This window comes from Trachurus trachurus (assembly GCF_905171665.1).
Source record: "Trachurus trachurus genome assembly, chromosome: 1".
Taxonomy (NCBI): domain Eukaryota; kingdom Metazoa; phylum Chordata; class Actinopteri; order Carangiformes; family Carangidae; genus Trachurus; species Trachurus trachurus.
Genome location: NC_139891.1, coordinates 15,944,896 through 15,971,538, shown reverse-complemented (window position 1 = coordinate 15,971,538; position 26,643 = coordinate 15,944,896). Strand labels below are relative to the sequence as shown.

The 26,643-nt window shown below is 42.1% G+C and overlaps 1 protein-coding gene across 1 annotated transcript in view; it reads right to left on the bottom strand.

Annotated features, from left to right (window-relative positions):
* Window positions 1–26,643, bottom strand: part of adgrl3.1 (adhesion G protein-coupled receptor L3.1) — a 108,373-nt gene that overhangs the window by 5,994 nt on the left and 75,736 nt on the right. Inside the window, exons 12-22 of the mRNA XM_083971532.1 lie at window positions 22,816–22,999; window positions 18,726–18,848; window positions 18,323–18,528; window positions 16,513–16,689; window positions 15,348–15,557; window positions 10,097–10,317; window positions 7,290–7,356; window positions 6,094–6,185; window positions 3,144–3,312; window positions 1,064–1,243; window positions 390–483 (exon numbers count right to left, since the gene is read on the bottom strand). Coding sequence (XP_083827658.1) covers window positions 390–483; window positions 1,064–1,243; window positions 3,144–3,312; window positions 6,094–6,185; window positions 7,290–7,356; window positions 10,097–10,317; window positions 15,348–15,557; window positions 16,513–16,689; window positions 18,323–18,528; window positions 18,726–18,848; window positions 22,816–22,999 — 1,723 coding nt within the window. The remainder of the gene's footprint in view (window positions 1–389; window positions 484–1,063; window positions 1,244–3,143; window positions 3,313–6,093; window positions 6,186–7,289; window positions 7,357–10,096; window positions 10,318–15,347; window positions 15,558–16,512; window positions 16,690–18,322; window positions 18,529–18,725; window positions 18,849–22,815; window positions 23,000–26,643) is intronic.

The window sequence follows — 26,643 nt, the reverse complement described above, 5'->3', positions numbered from 1 at the left end:
GTCGAGCAGATGGAGGATTTCTCACCTACAAAGCCTCAAAAGGGGACTGTCCTTGGAAAAGGAAGTATAGAGGCCCTCTCTAGCACAGTTAACTCTGAACTGTATTTATAATGGGACCACAAACTGGTTGATTTTTCAGTTTTGACAGGTCGGCTCCAAACTCACTTTTCTGTAAAGTCATCCTTTGAAGCAGCAAAAAAAAGCAGTAAGTGATATTTACACTCCACTCTGCTAATCCTCCTCTCTCCACGAACACAGTACCATTATTAGAAGTTTGGACTCCTACCACTTTACTAAATGACAGTGTATGCTGTCTGAACCTCCCGCTATTAATAAAGTAGATATGGTGACAGTGATGAGGATGCAAATGGTAGGTATCCCGTGGTTACCTCTGTTGAGTGTGGCAGAGCTGTTGATGTCTCCAGTGATGAAGGAGGACTCCTGTTTCCTCACAGTGTCATTCCACATCCGCCTGATACGACTCTATACACAGAGGACAAGAAGCGAGAGAGAAATAGATAGGGAGGGAGAAAGAGGTGGAGAAGGCATGGGCAAAGACAAAGAGGTGCAGCGATGGTGAAGGGAAGGAAGAATAAGAATAAAGGAAGGACCAGGTATAAGGGAAAAGAGAGGGTGCAAAGACAACAAGAGCACCGTGGGGAGGAAAGAAATGATGACAAAAAAGGGGGGGGGGGGGGGAAATATAGTAAGAAACATAATATACGAGGGTATGGTGTGCAAACAAAGGGTAAATTAGTGCAGGAGTGGCAGTAAAGGAAAAAGTAAAAGCAACAACCAGCAGGAGAGAAACAGATGGAGAAAAATAATCACCCATCAATTCCATTTATGCTCCATCTACCTGTGCTCAGCATCAATATGTGAGAGTGTTAGTTAGGGTTTGGGTTATCTCACTTTCAACACAAAACACACATTTTAAGTCTGTAAATACAAGATCCAAAATAAAAAAAACTGTCTGTTTCTGTTATGGTTCACTTCTGCTTGCAACAAAACTGCTTAGAAAGTGAACAGGGATAACCCAAAACCCTCATGGCTCTGGTCTCACCTGAGAGTCTGCTGTGCTGTAGCGTCCAGGTGTGCAGGCAGGTAAGCTCACCTGTGAGCCTGTGGAGTAGCGGCCTGGAGTCCGGGAGGTGGTGGTCTTACTGGAGGAGGAGATGGAGGTCTCCACGCTCTTGCCGCTGCAGCAGTGAGTGCGTAGACATTTGCCGTACTCTTTACGCACCTGGGTAAAAGGAGGAGAGAAAGGCACATGAAGAAGAAGAAGGAGGAGGAGGGGGGGGGGGGGGTGTAGGGGGGTGACTGATGTTCCACTTTGACCTTGCACATGTTGTTGAAGCATGTTTTTAAGATGACATACCAGGCACAAAAGAAAAAAAAAACTGGAAGAGCTTAACTTGATATAGTGTCCCCCATTAACTACTTTCTCCTTTTCTTACTCAAATTCTTTGTGCAAACACTAACCCCATAAAAATGTAGACATTAAAGGATTAACTTCATAAACTTCGACATCAACATCCGATCCCAAATGTTATTACCGCCGCACATCCATCTGAAATGGACACATTCCTTAGGGAGACATACGATGCACTTGCACACACACAAAACATCTGCATTTAGATCCCAATCAAGTTAGAACAAATACGACTGTAATTGCTTTTTAACAAGCTTGTTGGACTGACAGACGTGTATTGTCACATGCTCTGTTTGAACAGCTGTGTGGTGAGTTGCTCCATGCATCTTGAGAGAAACCATGTTGGGCCGCAGCCAAAGACAACCTCAGCACTGTTCTGAGGACATCTCTCTGGATACCTGATCCCGCGGCCTAACACATACACGGACAGTGCACACTGACTGCTACACCACCACACACAAACATGCGCTGCAGTTGTTTACTGGTTGTACACTTAAAACCAAAAAACTCTCTGTGGGATTGCAGCCAGACGAGAGTATTAAGCATTTGATGAATTTTCTTTCCATATCCTGCTCCTCTTGTGAACTCCCAGGCACTGACAGTGTGTGGGAGACTCTGTAAAAAATATCCCAGGATGTGTAGGCCCTTCCTGGAAGCCACATATAATTCAAATTTTAAAAAGCGGTACATACTCGCAAACGCCTCTAATCCTATAGGCCAAATAAACCAAAAACACACATGTATACAGTACCATAACATTTAGACACACCTTCTCATTCAATGGATTTTCTTTATTTTTATTACTTTCTACATTGTAGATTCAAACTGAAGACATCCAAACTATGAAGGAACACATATGGAATTATGTAGTAAAAACAAAAGTGTTAATTAAAACAAGAGTGTTATCTGTCGTCTGACCTAAACCAAACTGAGCTGGACCACAGACTGTGCAAAGCTGTCTTCAAAGCAAAAGGTGGCAACCTCGAAAAATCTAAAATCTAAAACATATCCTTCTTTGTTTAATACTTTTTGTGTTTACTACATAACTACATATGTGTTCCTTCATAGTTCTGATGTCTTCAGTATAAATTTACAATGTAGAAAGCACTAAAAATAAAGAAAAAACATTGAATGAGAAGGTGAGTCCAAACTTTTGACTGGTAGTGTACATCTGAAGGCCATCTTTTAAAAATGAAACAAGGAGCTGTGTTTCAGTGAGAACAAGGTTGATCTATTTAATCACAGAAATCATAAGAGGAGTGTTTCCATAACCAGACCTCCTCGACATGGAAACAGGCATCTCTCTCCTCTGCATGTGTCCAAAATCTAAGACAATTGGAGCTTAATCTTATCAAAGTTTTGAAAATGCTATTTCAGGCTTGACGACCTCGCCTGATGATAAAAAAACTTTCTTTTCTGCTGGGTGAAGACGAGCAGCTCAGTTTGTTACCTGCTGTCACACAGTGAAAAGTGAAAGAGAGTGAGCCGCTGAGAGTGAAAATATGAGAATCGAGGTGCCAGTAGGGTTACTGAATGACCAATCAAAACTGTGACAGCTCTGCAGATATTTTTGGTGTCCCCTGCTGATCAACGCCAATGCTAGCATGTCTGTGAGTTTTCTTTGTGTATGTGTCTGTGTTTGTGTTTGTATTTGTCTGCCTGTCACAGTGACTATCTATTTGTGTCCTTTATCTCTGTGTGTCTCCCTCACCTTCTTCTGCAGTATACAGTGGAAGATGAAGATAAACATGCCCTGCAGAGAGTTGAAGATGGTGAAAAGGTAGGCCATGATGACAGTGCTCTCGTTGATGTACATTAGTCCAAAAGCCCAGGTCAGGCCGAGCAAACAGAGCAGAGCTATGGCCCCAATCACCCAAGACCTGCAGGAGAAGCAAGAGAGACAACATCATTGTTTGCCACATCCCTCAATCTGCTCAAGTTATTTTACAGGTGACATTGGAAGTTGGATAGAATAAGATGCTTGTCTTTTTTCCCGGATCAGTAAAGCTATTCAGCCAAGTTTGATGCATGTGGGACTATGAGGCCGGAGAAAGGGGTTAGGGATGGTTCATTCACAGCCCAAACACTGTGGGAGTGGGATGAGGGTAACAGTGGGAGGTTTTGCTCAAAAGAATTATACTCTTAGGAAAACGGTGAGAGAAAAGAGAGAAAAGTGAACTTGCTCATCTAGATACCATCTCAAGAGAGGGAGGGAAGGTTAGAAGCTAGCCGACGTCAGCTACTAGAAGTGGGAAGGTCAGGCACGTAGAACTTCGTTCAAAGATACATCCAAAAAGTCTGTCATTCAAAGTACATGTCAAAGGGTAAAAACATTTTCACATACAGCAGTGGGTTCTGAAGTATGTTACTACAACTGTGACAGTAACTATTTAATGGAATTAAATTGGATAAAAGTTTTCAAGGCTGTGGAACTCCATTTCAAATAAAGCCTATGCAGGAATGAGTCATAAAGGCCAAATGTCAGAGTTTTGGTCATGTCGAAGCATGTGTATGGATCGTAAGTCACTGCCTGAGTGTGTGCGTGTGTGTGTGTGTGTGGCCATGCGAGTGGCTCCACTGGGCAGTAAGTAGACGGACATTACAGCCATTATAAATGACATTTCTGAGGAAAGGTCAGAGTTTCGAGTTTGCCACAGCTGCGATGATGGCTGTTAATTTGATTGGCTGACTGGGTAGTGATCACCTCTTGTGTGAGGAATGGAGGAGAGGAAGGAAGGAAAACGAGGTGGAGGGCTGTGGGTGGGGCTGGGTAGGCAGAGGGGGGGATATTAGGAGAGTCAGGAGGAAGAAAGAGAGAAAGAAGAGGAGAGTAAGTGAGTGAGACTGAGGTGATTGATTCGATGTTGCCCTCTGTGGCACCATTCAGGCGAGACAGAACCTCCAATAAAGCTCGTCTGACGACCCACTTCAATAAAGGGTACACTCATCCCTCTCTTTTCCATCCCTCCATTTCACCTCTCCCTCCAGTGCTCCCTTGAGTCTCTCTCAGCTCTGTGTGCCTTCATTCACATCTCACCATTATAATATTTCAATAGCACTTTAGGTCTATAGGTCACAGGAGCTCACAAATCACACACGAACAAGTAATCCATTTTACAAGGCAGGTTAATGGTTAATTTAGGGATATGCAAAGACTCTAAGCAGCTTCGACAGACAAATACGATGACAAGCAAACCAATCAAAATGTCTCTGGGAAGGCAACAGGCATCTGATTGGAGAGTGGCCTTACCAGAGCCAATCCACAACAAAGACAACATATGAAGGCTTGGAATTAAAGAGACAAAAGAAAGAAAAAGGAAGAAAAAAATGATAAGACAAAAAGGGCATGATGATGATTAACGAGTAAATGAACCAAAATAAGACACAATTAATGAAGTGAAACAGATTGAAATCAATTCAGCCTTCAGTCAGCTCACAAAGACTTAGGAACCTTGTTAAAAAGGGGGAAAAAAGATACAAAACCATTGTGTTCAAAATGGGTCTTTAATTTTATCTTTCATCTGGTTTTTTGATTACATCCCCCTGAAATGCACTGAAGCAAAAACTGTCCGCTTGTCTGAGATGCCTCCCACTTGAAGTCCTACTTAAAACTGCTGTCATGAAAGATACATTGGCAGTAATATTTCAATGATAAATCAAATGACTAAGCCATTTGGTGATTTACATTATAAATTCCGAGCCGTGCCTCAGTAAGGCGTTGAGCTCTGAGCCATGGCATATTGTTTGAATTAGGCTCAGCCTTTCGTCGTGAGCTGCACTGGAACGAGAAATAACACAATCCTGAGTAGTTAGCTTAGTGGACAGAGTTTCAGTGGTCTGCGGGAATGAAGTCATATTTCAGTGACATTCTCTGAGGGTGATATAAGTAACGGTGACATGATGAATTCAGTGAGTAGTATCTTGAAATAATGTCAGACAAAGGTGAAATGTGCTTCATGCAAGATGCTAATGTAAAAAAAATGGCTGATAGACAATATATTTGTAATGGATAGTTTGACATTTCAGGACATACACTTATTAGCTTTCTTCCCAGGAGTTGGATAAGAGGATCAACATCACATCCAGATGTTACAGTAAATATAAAGCTGGAACCAGCAGCCTTTGAGTTTAGCTTACAAATACGACTGGAAACGGTTCGCCTGACTGTGCTTAAATGTAACTCAGTTAAGACGTCATACCTCAGCTGTTTTATCTAAACAAAAGCCAAGTGCAAAAATGGTGTTTTACCATTTTATAGAAGGTTGTGTGCTGGGCCATGTCTGACACACCACCACCCCACAAAACCACAGCTTGCCCTTCATACATTTTGTTTTATGCACGGAATAAACAAACATGATACAATATTTGAATCTGTGAGCTTTAAAAATGTGCTGGTATGCAGATTTTGTTACTTTTGGACAAAGCCAGGGTAGGTTTTCCCCTCATCTAATCTTTATACTAAGCTAAGTGACTGCTGGCTCCGGCTACATACTTAATTTGGAGGCATGAGAGTGTTATCAGTCTATTCATCCTGACAAGAAAAGGAAATAAGTACATCTTCCAGAATGTCAAACTAGGCAAACAGGCCTGTGTAATCACATCCCCTTTCAAAATCAAGAGCTCTGGTGTGGTGGCAGAATGCTCTGCACACATGCACTTACTTGATGTTGTCCAGACATCCAGAGTCTGGTTTGAGAATGGCCGTGTGATGGAACATCTTATAAAGAGCGATGCCGAGGAAGATTACATTCAGCTGAAACACACAGACACAAACATGTACAAGTTAATATTCTGCAGCAATGAGCCTAATTAAAGGCACAATGTCACCACAACAATTCACTCACACACAGTGCATATCATTTCATTTTCCCTTCCAGCAGTAATTGGCTTGGGGACACTGTATCAGCCCACAATCAACAACCCCTTTATGTGCTCGAAAAACGGCAGCTTGAGCATCAGGGAAAATACAGCAGTCATTACAACCATCGAGGATCATTGTTATAATAGAAATCCAATTCTCACAGTTGCTGTCTCTTCTACTGCCCTGCCAATGCATAGATAGCGTGGTTTAATAATGACTCATCTGGGCTGTTGTGTTGAGTCTCCAAGGTTGTATATGTTACCAATGGGCATAGAGTCATAACAGTGCAGTCCCACCTGCCCTGCTCCCTCCCACAGCTTCGGTTAGATCAGTGATAGCCTGGCTGACATTTCTAAAATGAGTACAGAGCATCAGTGTACATGCTGACATTCACCTAATTGGGAACATGTCCCATAGCTTTCTTGTGTGCGTGTGTGTGTGCATGTGCATGTGCATGTGCGTGTGTATGTAGGTATAAATACACTCATTCTATACTGTACTTCATACTATATGGTTCCCTTGTTCTTGTCTTTTTGTCTGTTCATGTTCGAGATTAAAGAGTTTTCAACCTCCAAAAAATGATCAAATTGAGATCTTGACTGTCTGTGATCTTCTTTTCACTGTGTAATAAAGTAACTAGACCAAGAGGAAGTGCATTTCCTGCATCATCAAATAAAGGAACCATAACTCTGTTGAGTTCTTATCATAATCTGTGTGACGTACAACAGTCTGTGCTCTGTGCCCCACCAAAGATTTCTAGCTTGTTGGAATACAGTATGTGCCCACTTGAGGGTAAATCCATGAGTGGGAATCATTAAACTGACATTAAGTTCCTTCTGTTCGCACTTGCACTACGAATAACTCAGTGAAACCTTGTAAGAGCTTAACAAACACCTTAATGTGGCCTGTCGTTTCTGCACGAACATGTGGCAGCCTACTATGTTCATGTAGCACTATGTCAAGTAGTGAGTGAGCATGCATGTATGTGTATCTCACCATAATGATGAGTGTGGCAGGGCCAATGAAACTCCAGATGAAGTATGTGTCCAATCGCAGCCAGCACCTAGAGAGACAGAGCGAGATAAGGAGTGAGCGAGCGGGAGAGACAGCAGGAGAGAGACATCATGCATGAGAAACAGAGGGAGGAAGAACAGGACAGAGGGAAGAAGCATAGGGATTAAAAACATGCTCCAGTCTCAGATGGATGTAGGGTAGCAAGGATTTACCATCAGAAGAAAGGACATGCATCACAGTTACACACACACAGAGAAAGAGTGAGAGAGACAGAAACAAGGAGGGGAAAAAAGCAATACATTACATGCCATACAGTAGATCAAATGCATCACGACAGAGGGAGGACAAAAGGAATTGAGGTGGAGGAAAAAGTGAAAGAGATGGAGAGGAGTGAGAAAGGTGTTGCAGGACGGGGAAAACACACTACACAGTATACACACACCTGAAATATACATCACACACAGAGAGCGAGGCAGCAAGGGATGAGCACCTGTGATAAATAAACCTTTACTTCCCCCTTAGGACACAGATATATGACACGGCCACATCCTGTGGTCGCAAAAATATGACACGGCTGTGTTCATTTGAATACTGAGTTATGGATGCAGCCCTCATAGCAGGCTATTTATGGAGTCTGGGAGTGGCTGTGGTGAGGTTAAAGGAGAGAGGAGGGGCACAAACACATGCACACACACGCACACATTTTAATATGTGCACACACAAAAAGCACCTACACGTTCAGAGAAAGAAGTCGTGCATGAATACGCATGACCATGCACACACATACACAAACACACGCGCAGGCAGTCTGACCACAAGGTTAGCATTGGTAAATGATGAAGTAAATGATGTACTGCTGTATGCTAAATTATATTACCCCAAACATCTTCACTCATCAATTGTGGTAAGTAGGGGTGGGATGGGGGGGATAAAAAGTGCCCTCCACAGAGGTCAGAGCCAAAGGGTTGCAGGAAAAAGGTGCCAGATAGAAACTGCTGGAGCAAAATGGCCGACTGATTCATGACCAGCTGCTTTTGAATTATTAATCTTTCAATTTCCACCACATTAGAGAGCCCTCCATTATGGGTCCCTGACTGTGTCACTGTATCCTCCATTAGGGCTCCTTTGCTAAGTCATAGCCACCTTCATTATGGGACGTGAAAGAGACTCAGTGCCACTGGCTAATATGGGGGAGAATGGGGTGCGTTATGTGTCAAGGTGACACAGCAGGCATGGCAGATGATACTTCCAAAAGGTTTTGTCTCAACGTGTTATGTCGAACATGATAAGCAGTGCCATTTTCAAGGCTGGATTGATAAATGAGTCACACAACTGAGTTTCTACTTTTAATGAAAAGTACTTGCTGCTATGAAAATAAGCCATGAGGCACAGGACCATTAAAGGCAGGAACATTAAGTTGTTTGGGTGAAATTTTGAAGTACAAGGATATATTCTTTGATGAGATTAATCTTTTACCCCCTCACTGATTTCAGTCTGATTTGTGCGATAGGCTTTGCATTATTCCCCAAAACACATTAATTCATTTTGCATTTTCACTGTTAAAATATAGCTATTGTCTCAGGACAAGTCCTCCAGTCTGCTGGCTAATGGCATGCAGTCTGATTATTCATCCAGAGCTTGGCATTCAGACTCTCATGTTTTAATGATCATCCCACAATGAAATATTGATCTAAGTGGCATACGGATTGGTGTGGCTTGACGGTTAAACACTGCTTAATTCAACCCTTTCCTCATCCTCAAACCTCTGCGAGGTGACGTGTAGCTGGAGGAAAACTGCGAGGTCCTATCTGCTAAAAGGCCTCAAGGAGCAGCAGAGAACGTGAGCATTTGATATGTGAATCATTTAGCAGGCCTATAGTGTCCTGTCATTTTTTTTTTTACATTCTATATGGAGCCGCTCATTTATTAGCAATTGAGATTTCTTTCAACATAAGTTTTTTAAATGCACCGTCCGCACGGATAACGTCCTCTTTAGTCTCGTCCAGCCACAGAATGGAGGGCAGGTCACAGACATGTACTGTATGCACATTATGCACACAATATGCATATGCACATTATGAATAAAATGTTGGTCTCTTATGGCCTCTTCTCAGAGTCACAGCATAAACGGAGTGGACAGGTCACGCATGTGAAACTTTTATTTTCACTCCTGTGCATTTGTAGGTGGCCTATTACGCATATATTTCATATGGATGAGGTGCTGGCTGCCTTTTTGTGAATTTACACTGCGTCTCCCATTGGACAAGTCAAGCATGCATGAATAAGTTACCATGTGCTTTTAATGTATGTCCCCATCCCACTCACTACTCCATACTTCCTCCAGGGGAAGTCAGCATGGATGTGTGCACACAATGAAAGACTACTCCACCACTCCTTTTTTCCCTATCCCTCCATTCTCACACTCTGACACTTGAACCACTCCTTTCCTCCCTCTGTCTGCTCCAGCATGCACCACCCCCTTCTCTTCCGCCAGTTAAATCCTTCCATATTCACACATTGTTGCTGCTGTGCTCATGCAGACACTCTGTGGTGCATCCTCCCCTCCTTGTCCCCATACTTCCCTCCCTTCTCCTCCATCCCTCTCTGTCTCTCTCCCCTCTCAACCTCTTTGTATTAACTCTTCAGAGGTGCCACAGCTTGTAGATTCCACTGTGGCAGACGCAGCCAAAATGACAGCAGGCACTCCAGCCTCCCTCCCTTTCCTCCCCTCACCCCGTCACCCAGCCTTCCTTCATGCTCCGCTCTCCTCGCCACCCCTCTATCCTTACACTCGGTCAGTGCCGTAGCTCCTGTAGTCCACTGCAGCGGAGACGGCCACTATGACAGCAGGCACTCCATATCCTGCCAGGTAGAAGTACTTAGTCCTGGAGTGTTCGCTCTCAAACACCTCTACCAGCATGATGTAGAGCTGCACCCCTTCCAGGAACATCCAGGTGAAGGCTGCCAAGAAGAAGAAATGGAGCAAGGCTGCAAAGACTGCACAGGCAATCTGGTGAGGGAAAGAAAAGATGGAGAGGATTTAAAATTACAGTAACACCACACACAATGCTGCTTAGGAAACACTTAATCTGCTGGACACTTGCACTGATGAGTCCATGGAAAAAAGACACAAACACTCCAGGCGATAACTGTATGAGTCAGAGTTTATCATATTTACATAGGGAACGAAATGTACGGGATTAAAACTGGGCTACCAATACTGGAATAGACAGGAGAGGGAGAGGATAAGGCAAGAGGAAAGGAAGAGAGGGAAGTCACAATCTCTGTACACTAAAACTGCAATTACTGGCGACAAAATGAGTCAAATTCACTTCACGATAGCAATATTAGTCAAGCTTCCTTCACACTTTGCTCCACGTCTGCATCTACAAGTCATCTAAGAAGATAAATGGGAAAATACAAGTGACAAGTTGGTGCTGCAGCCTGTGCTGATTGACCACATTTCAAACAGAAGTAGTGAGCGCTTTCAAAGCCGGCTGAGAGAAAGAAGGGGGGTGGGACTGGGCTGGGGAGCAGGGCGAATTACTTGGCAACGCAGTTGAAAACACAAAATGATTTTTTGTCAAAGCCAAGGATGAACAAAATAAGTGGAACTGCTGCAAAAAAATGACTCAGTAGTTTGGTATGAAAGAGACAAAGAGCACATAAAAATTGACACATTTTAGAGTTTGTGAAAAGCCAGTAACATAACAGTTTTTATGCTTTTAGAGCTGAACTCTGTTTTAACAAAACTGCATCATCAAAGTCAAAATACGGTTAACTTAGTTTGTTGTGGAATGTAAATCATCAAATATCATATAAAAACAAACATTGTCACATTGGTAACTTGTTGTACAAAAGCAATGGTTAACCATTCACATTGAGTACTGGAAATGGATTTCAAATCACACTGTTGGAAGCTAGTGAACAGGGACAGATGAGGAGGAAGAGCGGGAGGTTTGAGCGGCAGATGATAAAATACTTAAAAAACCCTGTGGGAGACTGTCCTGAATGTAAAAAAAAAAGGAAAAGAGAAAAACAGAGCATCACAGGATGAGTAACAGGAAAATGAAAGAGGGGTGTCAAACCTGAAGCTGCACTGACAATTTCAGCAATAGGATAGGAAAAAAAGGAGTGCTTAAGAAAAGAAGGCAAACGAGCGGTGAGATTTGGCCTGTCACATTCATGCCAACATTGTAATCTAAAGAGTCACTCCTAAATCACTGAATGGGAGAGCTAACAGACAGACTTTCATAATGGAGGGGTTTGCAGTGAGAGACAATTACCTAACGTCTGAGAGACAATGAGTTTAGGGGGCGAGGGAGTCACTCATTTCCATTTCTAATGATCGCACAGTGTAGCTTACACACACAGGGAAGGACACGTAGACACATTGCACACACACACACACACACACACACACACACACACACACACACACACACACACACACACACACACACACACACACACACACACACACACACACACACACACACACAGGTAAAAAAAAAAAAAAAAAAAAAAAAAAGTGGCTGATTATGCAAAGTCATTTACTTTTCCTGCTGGAATTACTGGCTTAACCGGCTCTGAGCTAAGTGACGCTGAAGATGTTAATGGAGGTCACAAATAGTCACCAGTAATTAACAGAAGAACGCCATGCATAAATACAGCAGCGCACATGCACAACAAAGGAACATGATCCTTCCTACACAAACACACACAGATGCGGTGAGATACACAAACCTCAACGTCGAAACACAGTCTATCAAATTTGCTTTGTCTCTTCATTTGCACTATGAATGTTTTCTCATTGAGAGCTCAGCGGGACGCGGCCTGGGGCGGCTCTGAGGCTTCCTGAATACTATAGGGTTGATAAACGATACAGCCGTGGGCACTTCCTCCCCCACAGACACACACTTACAATGATCCAGCCACACACACAAAAACAACATGGAATACCTTGCACTAAGATGTCTACAAACTTTACGTTGATTATATTTGGGTGACCTTGGCCAGAGGAATTAAAGAAGAATATCTCATCTCAGAATTCATTCCATTAGATGTTTGTGTTAATGCCTGCACCCAAATTAGGTTTAAGCGTCCTTATTCATCATGACTGGAATATTGAATGCGGACAATATGGATTATACAACATGAGCTGTGACCATGTGGACCCTGGTGGTTAAGCCAAAATTGCACTGCACTGTACACCATTAGGGATGGAGCTTGATATTGGCTGGTTTGCTGATATGTAAAAATTGCTTCACAAATTGTGGCTGGGTGGTTTTAAAAACCCTCCACGCTCTCAGGGCCAGGACTATTTGTTACGGGTGTCATCAGGATCATTATAGTTAATGATGCATTTGTTTTGCTGAAAATGTACATCTCTATTCCACATCTACAAAACTCAATAGAAGAGGAACATCGCATGCTGTATGAAGTCACAGTACAGTGAAAAAAAAAGGTCCAATTTATAAGTTTGTCTACATTTGTATTTTATGAAGATCTAACAATCCTGAGTGACCCCTTCACAATCTACTGTTGGCTGGTCAACACGGTAACACCAAGCAAGCTGTTAACAAATGGGTTGCTTTGTTCATTGCAGAGGTCAGGTGGGTCTTTTTTTCCATATAGCTTTAGATTGTATTATTGCTCTGCTTCCTCTGATGCTACAGTACTGTTAACTGTAAAAGCTTAGCACAGACACACCATTAACTGTAAAAGAAAGCTCCAATCTGCTAATGTTTGGGTAGTGAGAGTGAACAAACAGAAAGTGACCACTTAGGTGATAACTTGTACATGTTACATTACATCTAGTGGCAGCAGAGAGCAGCATCAGTAGCAACAAACGTTTGAAACCATAGATTATATTAGAGTTCACTTGTCATGGACAGTCAGTCAGATACAGAGCCTTGAGAGGTTTGGCTGTGACTAATAACTGCTGTGCTCATAGTCTTGTAAAATATGCTACTATATGCTACTTGACATTTTGATGCACCCAGTGACATATAGCCAAAACAGACTGACACAGTGACCCAGAATAAACCCCAAGGTTGGTCTGAGTGTCAACATGAATTATTTGACCTCCTTTTACCTCTGTCATAAGCTGTTTACAATTACAATGGAATTACAGATGTCAGTGAAATGATAACCATCTACAAGCCCTCTGTGTTTTACTGGAAATGTAATAAAGTCCAAGATTTGTTAGGAGGACTTCTCCATTAATCATGCATGTATGTGCACAACCAAGCACACCCCATGCCCCCAGGTGAGGATGTGACTGGAGAGAGTGTTTGTGGAAGGATGTTAAGTTGTGTTTTTCTGTGTCACTCGAATTACGACTGCTACTTCAGCTATGAACGAATGATGACTGTTTCTGTTAGCTGGGATGTTCTTGTTCCTTGTCCTGTGTATGTGAATGAGCAAACCACTAAATTATGTGTTCTTATATTGATATTGTGACAGTGACGGTTTTGTGTTATATTGTGGAGCTGGTTTGGCTAGTAAATAGGAATTGTGCAGCCATGTCAATAATTCCTTAATATCCTGTTTCTGTTCATGCATACAAGTACTGTAACCTTATTCCTGTTTGAATATTATACTGTGTACTTACTAATTGAAGTTATTTCTCCTAAGAAATATGATTTAGCCACACAGTTGGTGGATCTATGATGTTATGACTAAAAGTGTGATAAGTATTTATGCTTTGTCAGTGTCATAACTGAGATTATTAATAACGTTAAACCTGTCTATATTATCAGGAAAACCTGGTTAAACTCATAGTAATCTGATTTATGTGTATGCCTGCCTCCTGTCTCCTGTCCAGTGTGTTCTGACAGAAACCCCAGGGCGAGGGCTATCCTAAACCTTCGCAACCCCGTACTTAACACATAAATTGTGCTTTTCATCTTTTCATCTTTTTATTATGAGACTGCATAAAGGAATTCCACTTTTTCTTTCATTGACAATATTGAGAAAAAAATATTTAAAATTCCTTTTTAAAAGAGATTTAATTCCACAATGCTCTTTGCAACATGCTGCATTCATACAAGGTTATTATGCAGTTTAGTAGTGATGTGTTGACTGTGCAATCCCAGGTGAGGCCACACACACACTTGACAGCACTCTCATGTGCACAGTCAAACACAGGTTGAAGCTATATTCACAGTCGTGCCTCATATGGACTTTGTTTGTGGAAGTTGTATTATTCTACAAACACCCTCCTCACAACCAGCAGGACTCTCTGCTACAGCTGCCTGAGGGACAGAGTGACTAACCAGTAGAAGAACGGACGGAAGCAGAGCATAACATCCACTAAGCTAATACAAAGCTTTAATAGATTATCGAGTATAAGCAGGTGCATGAACACTTTGCATGCATGTTAAATCATTACTTCAACTGGGAATGGACAAAAGAAGAGACAAATTAGTTTTTGTACTCTAGAAATGAATTATATTTAGGTTACTATGCTGTCCGAGAAGTCCAAAGACTAATGCTGTCATAATATTTTTGGTCTCCTTTTGTGCCCTATTTGGCAATGCATTCTGAACTTGTGTGATATGATCAAGCTAAAACAAATTGGCTAGCCCCTAAACCACTACAGCAGTGATGTCATGGAAATATGAACATGTGCAGTAAAAGCAATGCCAGTAAACTTTCTGGGTCTTTCCCATCAAAAATTGCACAACATTGCATAATCCAGGCCATTTGGATAAACAGATATGATTTGTTTAGTAGTCACCCAGGAAATTTCTGTTTTTGATTTATTCCAACAACGCTGTGTGTACCAGATCTGCTGTTTCTTAATGTGGTCAGCCACTGACAGCAAGTTAGTAAACATTTCAGGATTTACTCTGCCAAATTCATAGTATAATCAGTGCCATTGGTCGGTGGACAGTTATGCCAAGTCTGTTCAAGCACTACTTGACTAAAAAGGCACAGTTTCAAATCTACCCTATTAGCAAAATATCAAAAACACAGATATTGTATAGTGTACACAGATATACAGAGATAAAGAGAAAACCATGCCCTCCTTACTGGCTGATCGGCCCTGTTGATCCCGACCAGGAACAGTGACTCGGCGATGAAGAGGCTGATGCAGAGGTTTTTGTGGATGGTGTTGCGATCACTCTGCAGTCCGCGGAAGAAGCAAAAGGTGAAGATGCAGATAAGCAAGCAAACCAGCGACAACAGGATCCCCACCCATGTGATCACGTCCAGGAGCAGATCGTGCATGCTGTCTGTTTTCTGTGAGAAAAACACGAAGAGAGGGTTTGGATTAGTGAATAGATGCTACTGTATGTCTAACCATGTTTTGCTTAGTTGTGCTAGAAACACACAAGTTGAAACACGTAAACATACTGTAGCATCAGACACACAGACAGACGACTCCCCTTCCCTGACTGATGTGAGTCTGGCTGTGTGTCGCTGAACGTTCAGGGCCACAGCGTTACGCTGCGTTGCACAGGTGTGCTGGCTCTATCCATCAGTGTCCTGCAACCTGGCAGGCAGAGCAATGTTCAACATAGCACTGCTGTGATGGATCTACTGCTCAAACTCTCACACTGTGTTCACACAGTGGCTGCCAAGCTAGGTCTGACCATGACCCCTTTAGAAGTAACACACATCCTCTGGCCCAGAGGGAGAGACTGGGTGTCACACATTATCCAGAGTTACAAGAGCCGATTTGTGAAAAGGAACTTGGTCTTAACAAAACAAAAGGTACTTATCCCACACACAGTGAGACAATGAGGTTTTTTTTTATCCACTGCCCACTGTGGCTCATGGATATCAAAATAAATGTTTTCACTTTATGATCAGTCAAATATGATTTTAGAAATAAAATGAGACCAGCAGCTTCTGTCTCTGATTGAGGTTTTTTATGGTAAATTAAAATGTATCTGTTTTGGTAATCCACAGCTTCATATGCTGATGTTTTTTGTCAACCCCGTGTCATCATCAGGCTTGACGAATCAATTGTAAAACATTTCTACTGCCAAGTATGATTACTCAGTACTGACGACTCTGGAGAGTCATAATCTATTTTTCAGATGTTGAAGTCTCCTTCTCTTTCGTCCTTCTCTCTTTTTTTCCCCAGGATGTGGTGACCGGCTTTGCCAGCCCTGGCTAATCAAATGACGAACAACTGACCCTTTGATATCGCCCAGCCCCTTCTGGCAGGAATGGAAGAATAAACGCCTACCTTGACCTCCACATGGGCCATAAGCACTGCAAAGCTGGTGAGGTGTGTGCAGGAGCAGGTGGTGTGCGTGCGATTGGTGGCCAGCAGACGACAGTCCTGCGTAGACCAGAATCCCATCATGGTGCGCTTGGAGTAGCTCCAGAATGAACAGTTGGGATTGAAGTTTTCTTCCGAATGCTATGGGCAAAGGAGCAGGGGGGAGGGAGGGGGAGAGAGAGAGAGAGAGAGGGGGGAGGGAGAGAGAGAGAGAGAGAGAGAGAGAGAGAGAGAGAGAGAGAGAGAGAGAGAGAGAGGAAGGGTGGGAGAGCAGGGAGACACAGAGCAGATACTTAGTCATGGGGTGGTGGGAGGTAGAACCATGAAGTGGTGGGGGAGCCAAAAAAAAAGAAGTGAGAAAAATGGTGGGAGGAATTGGTGGAGAAAGGACGGAGAGGAAGAAACACAGAGAGGGAGTCAAATACACACAAACAACAAAACAACAAACAGAAGGGACGGAGCAAAAGAATACAGCAACAAATAAACACAGAGCCATGGCAGGAGGTGACAGGGCTGTGTCCATGCTTGTTGTGTAGGAGCTGTAAACTGATGACACATTGTGCGTGTGAGTGTTTGTGTCGGGTTAGTTCTCAAAATGAGCAAGCGAAACAGTGAGGATTTCTTTACGGCCAACAAGCTGGATCACCAACTGGATCAACATTTGCTTGTTGGATGAGAGACTGAATATAAAAAAATATTGCACTGACCACAACAATAATTCATATATTTGAAGAAACATGACACAGTTTCAGCTTTATAAAACTCTGTGACTGACCAGCTAGGATGAGTCAGGGCCAGTCGAGACAGTCAAGTCAAGTCTTGTCAAAGCTGGTCAAAGGTTTGATAAGCAAATTGCTTGCAGTTATTTTTAAGACTTAATGCTGTCTGAACACTGACCATAAATGACAAAGTATTTTTACATGATCTTTTCAAAGCTGTGCTTGATAAGTTTTTTTTTTTTTTTTTTACATAACTACGATCAAAAACTTTCAGTACTTATGCATAATAATTAAATATTCAAGCTGTATGGCTATGTCTGTCACTGATTATTTTTTTTCCAGGTCAAAACATTAGATTGGAATATTTTTGCAGTCTGACTTGCAGTCTACTGCTCTGATTATCACCACTTACAGCTGTTATCTAATGATAGGGCTGACACTCTGTTGTTGGCAACAAACTTCATGAAACTTCATGATTTCCCTGACCCATTTATTTCCACTAAACATAGAAGTCTTTAAAATATGCCACATATAAAGTTTTTACTTTTACTTCTTCTAAATGGCCTATAAGCAGCCAGATACTATCTTTCTTTTTGCAAACAATGGTGAAAGTCCGTTTGTTAGTGTTTATTAATGCACAATTACATTATTAATTTACATCTTATACATGTAGATTTTTGATTAGCAATGGAGCTCTATCAAGTATTTCAAGTTTTCCTGGTACAGACCATATTAGTTAATAGGAAACATTCTTGATGGCTTGGGTCATTTATGGTTCTCAGATTACACTTATTTTCTACTATTTCTGTGTTTTCTAACTCTCCTGTAATTCTAGGAACATACACACACACACACACCTCAGTGACTCTGTTGTGCTTTTTAGCACACTTTTTCCTAAAAACATAATAATATGGTCTTTTTATGGAGTCGTTATGGGGATTTCTAATAAAGATGATCACCATCATGATCCTCTAGCTGATTATTCTATTCCATTATCTAGCAAATTATCTTTTTTATTGTTTACAAAAAAAGTCATCACCTTGCACCTTACTTACCTGCAGGTGTTTGACAGTGAAGACCACAGGCTCAGACAAGTAAACCTTATTGCTCTCCTTGTTAATGGATGCTGTGATGACCGGGGAGTTGACAATAACAGAGTAATTAGGGTAGACTGCCTCGCTGCTCAGTCTAACGCTGGCGTTCTCTGTAGACAGGTAGGAACCCAAATTCCTGTACAGGACAAAGGCCATCCTGATCTCACCTGAGAGAGGAAATAGAGAAATACAGAAACATAAAAGAGGTGAGTTTGATAATTGTTGGCTTAAAACGTGATGACAGAAATAGCCTGCTAGATTGCAAGTGGCAAAAAAAAAAAAAAGCTAAGTGGGTTGGACATAGAGAAGAAGAGAGACTTCATCGTGAGAGTAGGAGGAGGAGAGTGTGAGATTTCTCTTCTACCGTTTCTGCCGTGCTGTTTGAGAGTGCTGGCTGACAGCTGGATGGAGTTTCCATGTAGCTCTGACTGAGGAAATGTCAGGTCTGCAAGGTTCCCATCCGTGCTCAGCCTGGCCACCTCCAGCTCTGGAAACACACACACAAAAACACAAACACACACAGCCACAGAATAGCACCTTAGATCTTGCTGTTTTGCAACCGCTTGTAATTACCATGTTTTCTCACTAAGTGCTTCACAGCAGAACATAGACACGAATTCTGAAGCAGTTTTGAGCATTTCCTAAACAAAGAAAATGAAAAAAGCTGACATGCACCTAAGTGAAATAACTTGGATTTTTATACTAAAACAGGCAACGATGTCTCCAGGCAACTGGTCCAACACATCGAGGTGGATAATCCAGCCTCTCTCTTGTATTGTGGGAATCTAATTTCACCATCCAGGTTCGTTAGCACAATCCTGATTACGGCTCTGTAATGTATTAGATAAAGTTTCTAATTAAGGGCTAATTATACCGTTGGTGTCTCGCTATCTTGTGCTTCTGAGTGATTTGTAGATTTAGACACTGCTTTCGTGGCAAAAAAACAGCTCCCTGATCAAATAAACAACACAAGGACACGCAGAAATGGAAATGAGTGCGGTGGAGGAGGTGGAGTGGAAGAGGAAAGGCGGGTGAAAGGAAAGGAAGTTGAGAAGGTCAGGGAGAAGTGCTGGGAAGAGGTAAAAAAAGAAAAAGAGAGAGAAAGAGGGTAGACAGAAGAGCCGAATGGATGAGAGGTGGGAGACAAGGAGAGGACTTGAGTGAAGATAGGCAGAAAAAGGACTATGTTCTCTCGTAGAGCCGAAAAGATAGGACACAAAGACAGGAGACACAGGGGTATGGAAGAGAGGAGATGGAAGCAGGCTGAAGCAGGCAGACGTAAACACAGACACTGATATGCAAATACTGGCAGAAAGAAAGAGAAATACTGCTTAAGTGTCCCTCACTTGCACATGAGCCAAACTAAACATTCAAGCTATGTTCACACACACATACACACACATTAACACAGCGACCTACCCACACACTTGCACGCACATGCACACACACATCCACACCCACCCACAGCGGCGGGGTATCAAAACACGCTGAGTCTAATCTAATTAAAGCATCCTTGTCATGACAATCCTCCTCCTAAGAAACACACTTGTTCATTATCGTTATCACACACGCACGCTGTTACCGCTGTTACCTTCAAATCACTGATTTGGTTCTAATAATAACACTGTTTATTCATCTGCCTAATACTCCACCACATAGGCACACACACGGTCTGACACAATAATATCACCCACAGAAGCTGCAGCAGCTTCTTCTAAATGCATCACTCAAATCATTCATTCCTGTCGCTCACTCAACGTGTAAAATGCAAAAAATAAAGGTGTAGGGAGGAGAGCAGGGGGATGGAAAGGAGAGAGAGGGGAAAGTGAGGATGGTAGAGGAGAAAGAGAGAGATGAGGGGTGGTATCAGGCCAGTTATGAATAAAGGGGAGAGATAATCACGGTGGATCTGCCCACTGGATTAGCTGGAAGGGGAGATTAGCAGCACAAAAAGAAGAGGAAAGCGGAGACAAAATTTTCCACAAAAAAGATAATTTCCTGTTTTAAGTTCTTCAGAGATGTGGTACCCTACATCTCGGTGATCGTTTATGTAACCATATTTATGTGGTGCGTTCAGGAGTTTCGAAAAAAAATGGAGATACAAGTCTGAAATTATGTAAGGTAAAGAAAAAAAAGTGTAGGAGGGCAGTTGTTGGTAAGGAACTCGAGCGTGAACGAGACAAAGCCACGTTAGAAAGACTGACTTTGTGGAAAACCCTATCCGTCTATACTGTCTGTGTCTGACAGGAACCAAATGCTGTACTGTCATCGTCACCATGTCGTATGACTTTAAATAGCTGTGATTTTCCTTGCTTACTGATGTGAAAGTGAGCAAAACAAACCCTCAGAGCATCATTTGACATTCCACCACCACCATCACCCTCAAGCACGCTCTCATGCAGTCTCATTCTCTACTCATCATCCTCGGTTCTCTCTCTTTTCCTGCTCCTCCGCCATGACTTTTCATGTCTGATTGAGTGACATAAGCCCAGCGGATCCTAGTAATGGGCGAATGATGTGTGGGAAATTTTGAAATATTAAATCAAAAGCGGGGTAAACAGGAGGATAATCAAGGGAAACATAGATGCGCACAACTTGCTGGTCTGAGTGCAGATGAAATGATGGCTCACTGATATATATCGTCATCTAGAGGCATGAAAAGCAAAGAGGGGCTTTTGCTCTCCAGTATCTCTGCTTTATTCCATGGCCCAGTGATGAGAGGATCGGTGAGAGGAGATGAGAAGAGATGATGGAGGGAGGAGAAAGGGAGAGGGAGAGAAAGGGGATGTGCACAACGCCATAATAACTAGCTTTGTTCTGCTTTGTCAATTCTGCCTACAAGTGCAGGGAAGAAAAAAGGGAAAAATTATTGTCTCTGGCAAACAATTCATCCCCGCTTTAGAAACCTCAAGGGCAGTTTTCCCCCTGTATTCTGTTCGATTACGATTGGTCTCTGTGGAGTTGACCCTTCAAAGCCTTTCACACAGAAACATAAACCTCTTTATTGTGATCTCTCTTTGACAGCTTGATGCATGCTCTACATAATAGAACAGACGTCGTTCATAGGTGTAAATGCATGTAGTGTATTGTACATGTTTTGCACAAACAACTGATAATCTGATAATCTGAATCTTAAGATAAAATGCATATTTTCTTTTCTTGCTTCTATACGCCATCAGGCAATTTTTTTTAAATCTCTGCACAAATTGCAATCCTTAAGGCTGATAATATGTGACAGCAGGATCTAAGTTACAGGTTATCGCCCCGATCCATTCATGAGGGGGAGGGCGGCTCTGCAGTTAAAACCAGATTTTGGCGTTTATGAATGAATGAATGAAGGCTTTATTCCAAACATGTGAGTGATATATAGCACATTTAAAGCACTTTGGTCGATACAACGTTTTGCATGTGGTTGCCCTTGACCTTCCTTTAATGTCTCATCAGATAACAGATTCCTGCTCTGTTAATTCAAACACACAAATTATTAATTGGACAGAATGAATCACAAAGTATTGTACTCGAATGATCAAACATTTATACCTTAAACGTCTTGTCCTCTTTCACAGTCGCTCTTAAAAAGTGATAAAGTACTTCAGAGAAAATGAACAATGCTGCATTCAGTATTACACAGATGTTTGTGCAAATTTCTTTCATATTTTTTTTTATCGCATTGTTGATTACTTCATAGCCTCTGTAGCTGTTTGTTTGTCTGCTTATGTGGTTTCCATATAGAGCATTGACTATATTACTGTGCTATTCTACAGCTATTCTGTCAATATTCTTTCAGTTCACCTTGTAGCTCAGCTCCATGTGCACACAGTCTTGCATATGTTTTACTCTCATCCCTTCCGGCAATAAAACAACAGCATTATTCTGCCCCATTTCCAGTCATGTCCACTCATGTCCATTCACATGTACAGCACGTTTGTGTGTGTGAGACTGCCCACATACAGGATGATGTTATTTTTTAAGGCACTGTGAAGTATACTTTGTTTCTCTTTGTATTATAAAACATAGATCTGAGGCCACAGATTCAGTAATGCCTGCTGTCAATGTGGCCTCTTACTACAATATTACATCATATTCTTAGATCTTAAGCAGCCTTAGCTGGTTTATGTTGTAATAAGATCTGTAACAGGGTAAAGAAAAATACCTCTGTGAAATCGAAGAAGCGAAAAACAAGGGCACATTCTATCAATTATTCCCTCTATTAGTTTGTATTCAGGTGGAGTCAAACAAAACAAAAACTTTTCGGCACGTAACACTAAACCATAAATTGCGCATTCACCACCTGAGACCCACCCAGTGTAGTCACAGCCTTCAACACTCTACCACTGTTCTGATCCACTGTAGCAAATAGAGGTTAAGTGCCTTGCTCGAGGGCATCTCAACAGGCTCCTTGACAGTGTGACTGAGCTCACAGGACGGGGAAGGTACCAAGAAAATGTACTCACGGATGTTGTCAGTGGTCTCCTGCACAGTGTCAGTCTTGAGGAGGTTGTCAGCTAGCATGAAAGCTCCAGTCTCCACGGTGTCAAGGAGCAGAGTGGCCGAGTGCAGCTGCTCGCTGGTGGGCAGCTCTCTCCACGCCGACTGGGCTCGTGGCTGCAGCAAATTATTCACCGTCTCCACCATAGCCTGAGGCAGCAGTATAAAACACGAGGGTCACATGGAAGGAAGAGAATGCACCAACGCCAATCATTTTCAGTCAATGAGGCTAATGTGAGAATTTATGAAAATATTAGTACAAACACCATAGCCACTGAGAACAGCAGTCTATGGGATACAACAATGAGAATGCAGTTGTTTGTCATTTATCATGTAAATCATGACAAACAAGAAAGATGTAATGCAAATGTAGCATTCCCATGCAGGCATAACAAAGACATTGGGGTTATTAAATAAAGCAAAGTTATACTTCACACTTTTTAATGTTCATTAACACCTTTTTTTTCCCTCGAAAAATCTCTTTAAATAGGATGTTGTGAAAGAAAATCCATCACAGATGTTCTGAAAATCAAGCTAAGCTAATTAGCTGATTGCAATCACCATGTGTCTACACCCCCAAACCTGGTTCTTCTTCTTTCTTTTTTTAAGCAACAGCCTTATCTTTGAGTTGGAAAACTTATGCTTGGGGGTCTGAGAAGAAATTAGAGTTTTATCAGATAATGTCTGCTGGGTCACATCCAGCCGTGCAGAACAGTTTTGAATCCAAAAATATTACCGAACTAAACGGAGAAGAGTTGGCTCGCATAGATGAAAAGTTCTCTGTGAAACAATACTTATTTTGTCTCCAGCTCACATTCCTTTATGCTCTTAAGAATTCACCTCCTCATTTTCAGACATGAACACCACACATACGCAGATACACACATCTTAAGAGACCCTGGGAGAGATAAAGAAACAGAGAGAAAAAAGAGCCAGTGGAAAGAGGGGGGGAGAGGAAGGGGGAGCATGGGAGAGCGATAAAACAGTCCAGTGAGCCCATGGTGACAGGCGTCCACTGGGAACAAGGGAGGCAGAAAAGCGAACACAGGTGCTATCAAACACACACATCTCACACTCGCCCGTCTGTCTCTTTATTTTCCCTTTCTCTTGCTCTGACTGTAAACCACCTTTTTCCACATGCACACTCTCATCCTTCACTCATCTCTCGCCCTCTCAATGCTTCTCTCTTTTAAGGAGGGTGGATGAGGAATTGGAAGAGCGGAATGCAGGTGCCATTATACAAGCACAAGGGGGTCTTCAGTGGGGAATTGCAGGGGCGAGGAGGAGCGGTGAGAGACATCTGTTTATTGGCATTCAAACATCAACCATTTAACTTCCTCCCTGCTCCTTTCACTCAGGCTTAGAAGAAGTGAGAGACCAGGAGGGAGGAGGGAAGACAGCAACAGCCACTGTCAAGAAGTAAACTGTGTATTTGTGTTTGTGTTTGTGTGTATGTGCACAGCGGGAAGGGAAAGCATCCTTGATAGAGAAACACTGTGGCTGATGACTCATGTGAGTGTTGATGGCATGTGCTACAAAACGTGCAGTTGGCCCCTGGAACCAGAGCTAATCCTACCTGCTTATTCACGGGGGTGTGATATCCACATGTACGTAGATACAGTATCACACATGAAATGGGTGCTTAGTCAACAAGCTAATATGATAATATTATGTCCTCTTTTAGCACTAACAGCTAATTAGCTGGGATGCATATCGGATGAGTTTGGGAGGGCTACATGTAAACAAAAACTAATTAATCCACTGCTTCAGCAAACAACCAAAATAAGCAGGAGTGGATGTGAAGCACACGCAGCACGCAGCCTATCACGCTCTCACACATCTGCCTCCGTCTCTATGATTTCACTGACTTCGACAGAAGACTAGAAACTTTAAAAGAAAATATTGCAATATTTCAAGCTGCATTGTGGCTTTAATTATTTCTTTTCATTTCTATCTATAATTCTAACATTGCATTCATGAAAGCTTTGCGCTGGGGAGGGCAAGAAACTGAATGGTCAGATGGTCAGATTCGTCAATTAGTGGAAAATAATGAGCCACATGTCTTTGAGAAATGTCAAATGTGCTCATTCCATCATCCCAGCTTCTCAAAAGTGACGATTTGTTGTTTTAAATTTTTTGATTTCATTTTGACTCTGCTCTATCTTATGATTTTTAAAGTGTAAAGTGTCTTTGAGAATTTGTAAAAGTGCTTACAAAAAATATATTACGGTATTATTATTATTTTCTCCCATTTATACAATTGTATTATATTGGACAATTGCATATGTGGGTTTTGGTCTAACATCCAACTGAAAATAAAAATAATCATCCAATTCAGCCCTTACAGAAACAAATATTTTTTGGTAGTAAAACAGAAAATGAGCAAACCAGAAATACCAGTGATTGTCCTTCATTGCATAGTGAAGCTATACAGAATAAGTGTGGTGGGTCTGCGTCAAACCAGCATAACAGTCTGCAAATGGATAGCAGATTTTTCTGACAAGTTAATGTATTACAGTAACGTGAGCAATTTGCTTCTTTGTCTTCTCTTCCATATTATTTTGTGCATTTGTTTGGAACCTGAATATTTGTCTGACTTGTTTTTGTCTGACAACTGGCACAATGTTTGTTGTTCTGATGAAGGAGAAATCATGACTGAAATTAGAACCAGCTTGTTCCTGAATTTCTCTCTAATTATTCTTTTTCTGATCTTAATGTACAGTATTATGTCTATTTGTGAGTATGTTTATATGCACTGACACACATGCCACACATTCAGTGAGTGTGTGTCCACTTGTTTAATAAGAGAGGATGTGTATTGCAGAGTGCACAGGATACGAGGCATATGTGTAGTTGAGGGTGTGCACAAGGGGCTGGGAGAAGCATTGCAGTGCATCATTCTGCTCCACTTGCTGTACAGTAGCGGTCCAGGCAACAGAGAAAGACAGAGGAGCGGATGCTCTGTCGGCGCAGCAGATATGACAGCAGTGGCACTGCCTTCCATTCACTCACGCTGCTGGTGCTGCTCCCGAATGCTCACTTTGATGTGTTTCAGATAACCCCCCTTTTTCTACTCTCATTAAACTTTTCATTGCTTTTTATTGAACTTTTGATTATCTTGCATTTTCAATTTCATATAATTTTTTTCATTGAAATTTAATTCTCTGGCACAGAGATTATATCTGTAGAGGAGACGGATAGGTACGTAGAAGAAGGGGTGTGATTTCCTTGAGGTCCAGACATCTCCACATCAGAAAGTCAGAGATGGCATATACATGATTTTGTGTGAGTGTGAGTGAGTGGGTGGGTGGGATGGCGTGTGCGTGTGTGTGCTTGTATGGGTGTGCCTGTTAGCTCTGGTGCAGTTGCTGACATTTCTATCTGCACGAGTATGAGGACTTGAGGGCTAAAATGGAGACAGGTTTTTTTAGGGGTCTTCAAAGAGTGGAGAGACTCTGCAGAGACAGATAAGGGTGTCGTTTGTATGTGTATGTGTGTATGTGTGACTATGTATTATAGACACGTGCATGTGTGTGCATGTACACAGAGCATGAACAAACGCACACGCGCGCGCACACACACACAAACACACACACACACACACACACACACCAGTAAATGGGGCAGAAGTGAAATGCTTTGAAGCGTTGGGGTGATCCAGCGTAAACGGCAGCGGCAAGACAGACTAGAGCCGGGCTGCTCTACTACTCCCAGCTACAGAGGGAGAACACGGGCACAAGTGCATGTGCATGGATGTACAGTATGTGTACACTCACGCACAGTAAGACACAATT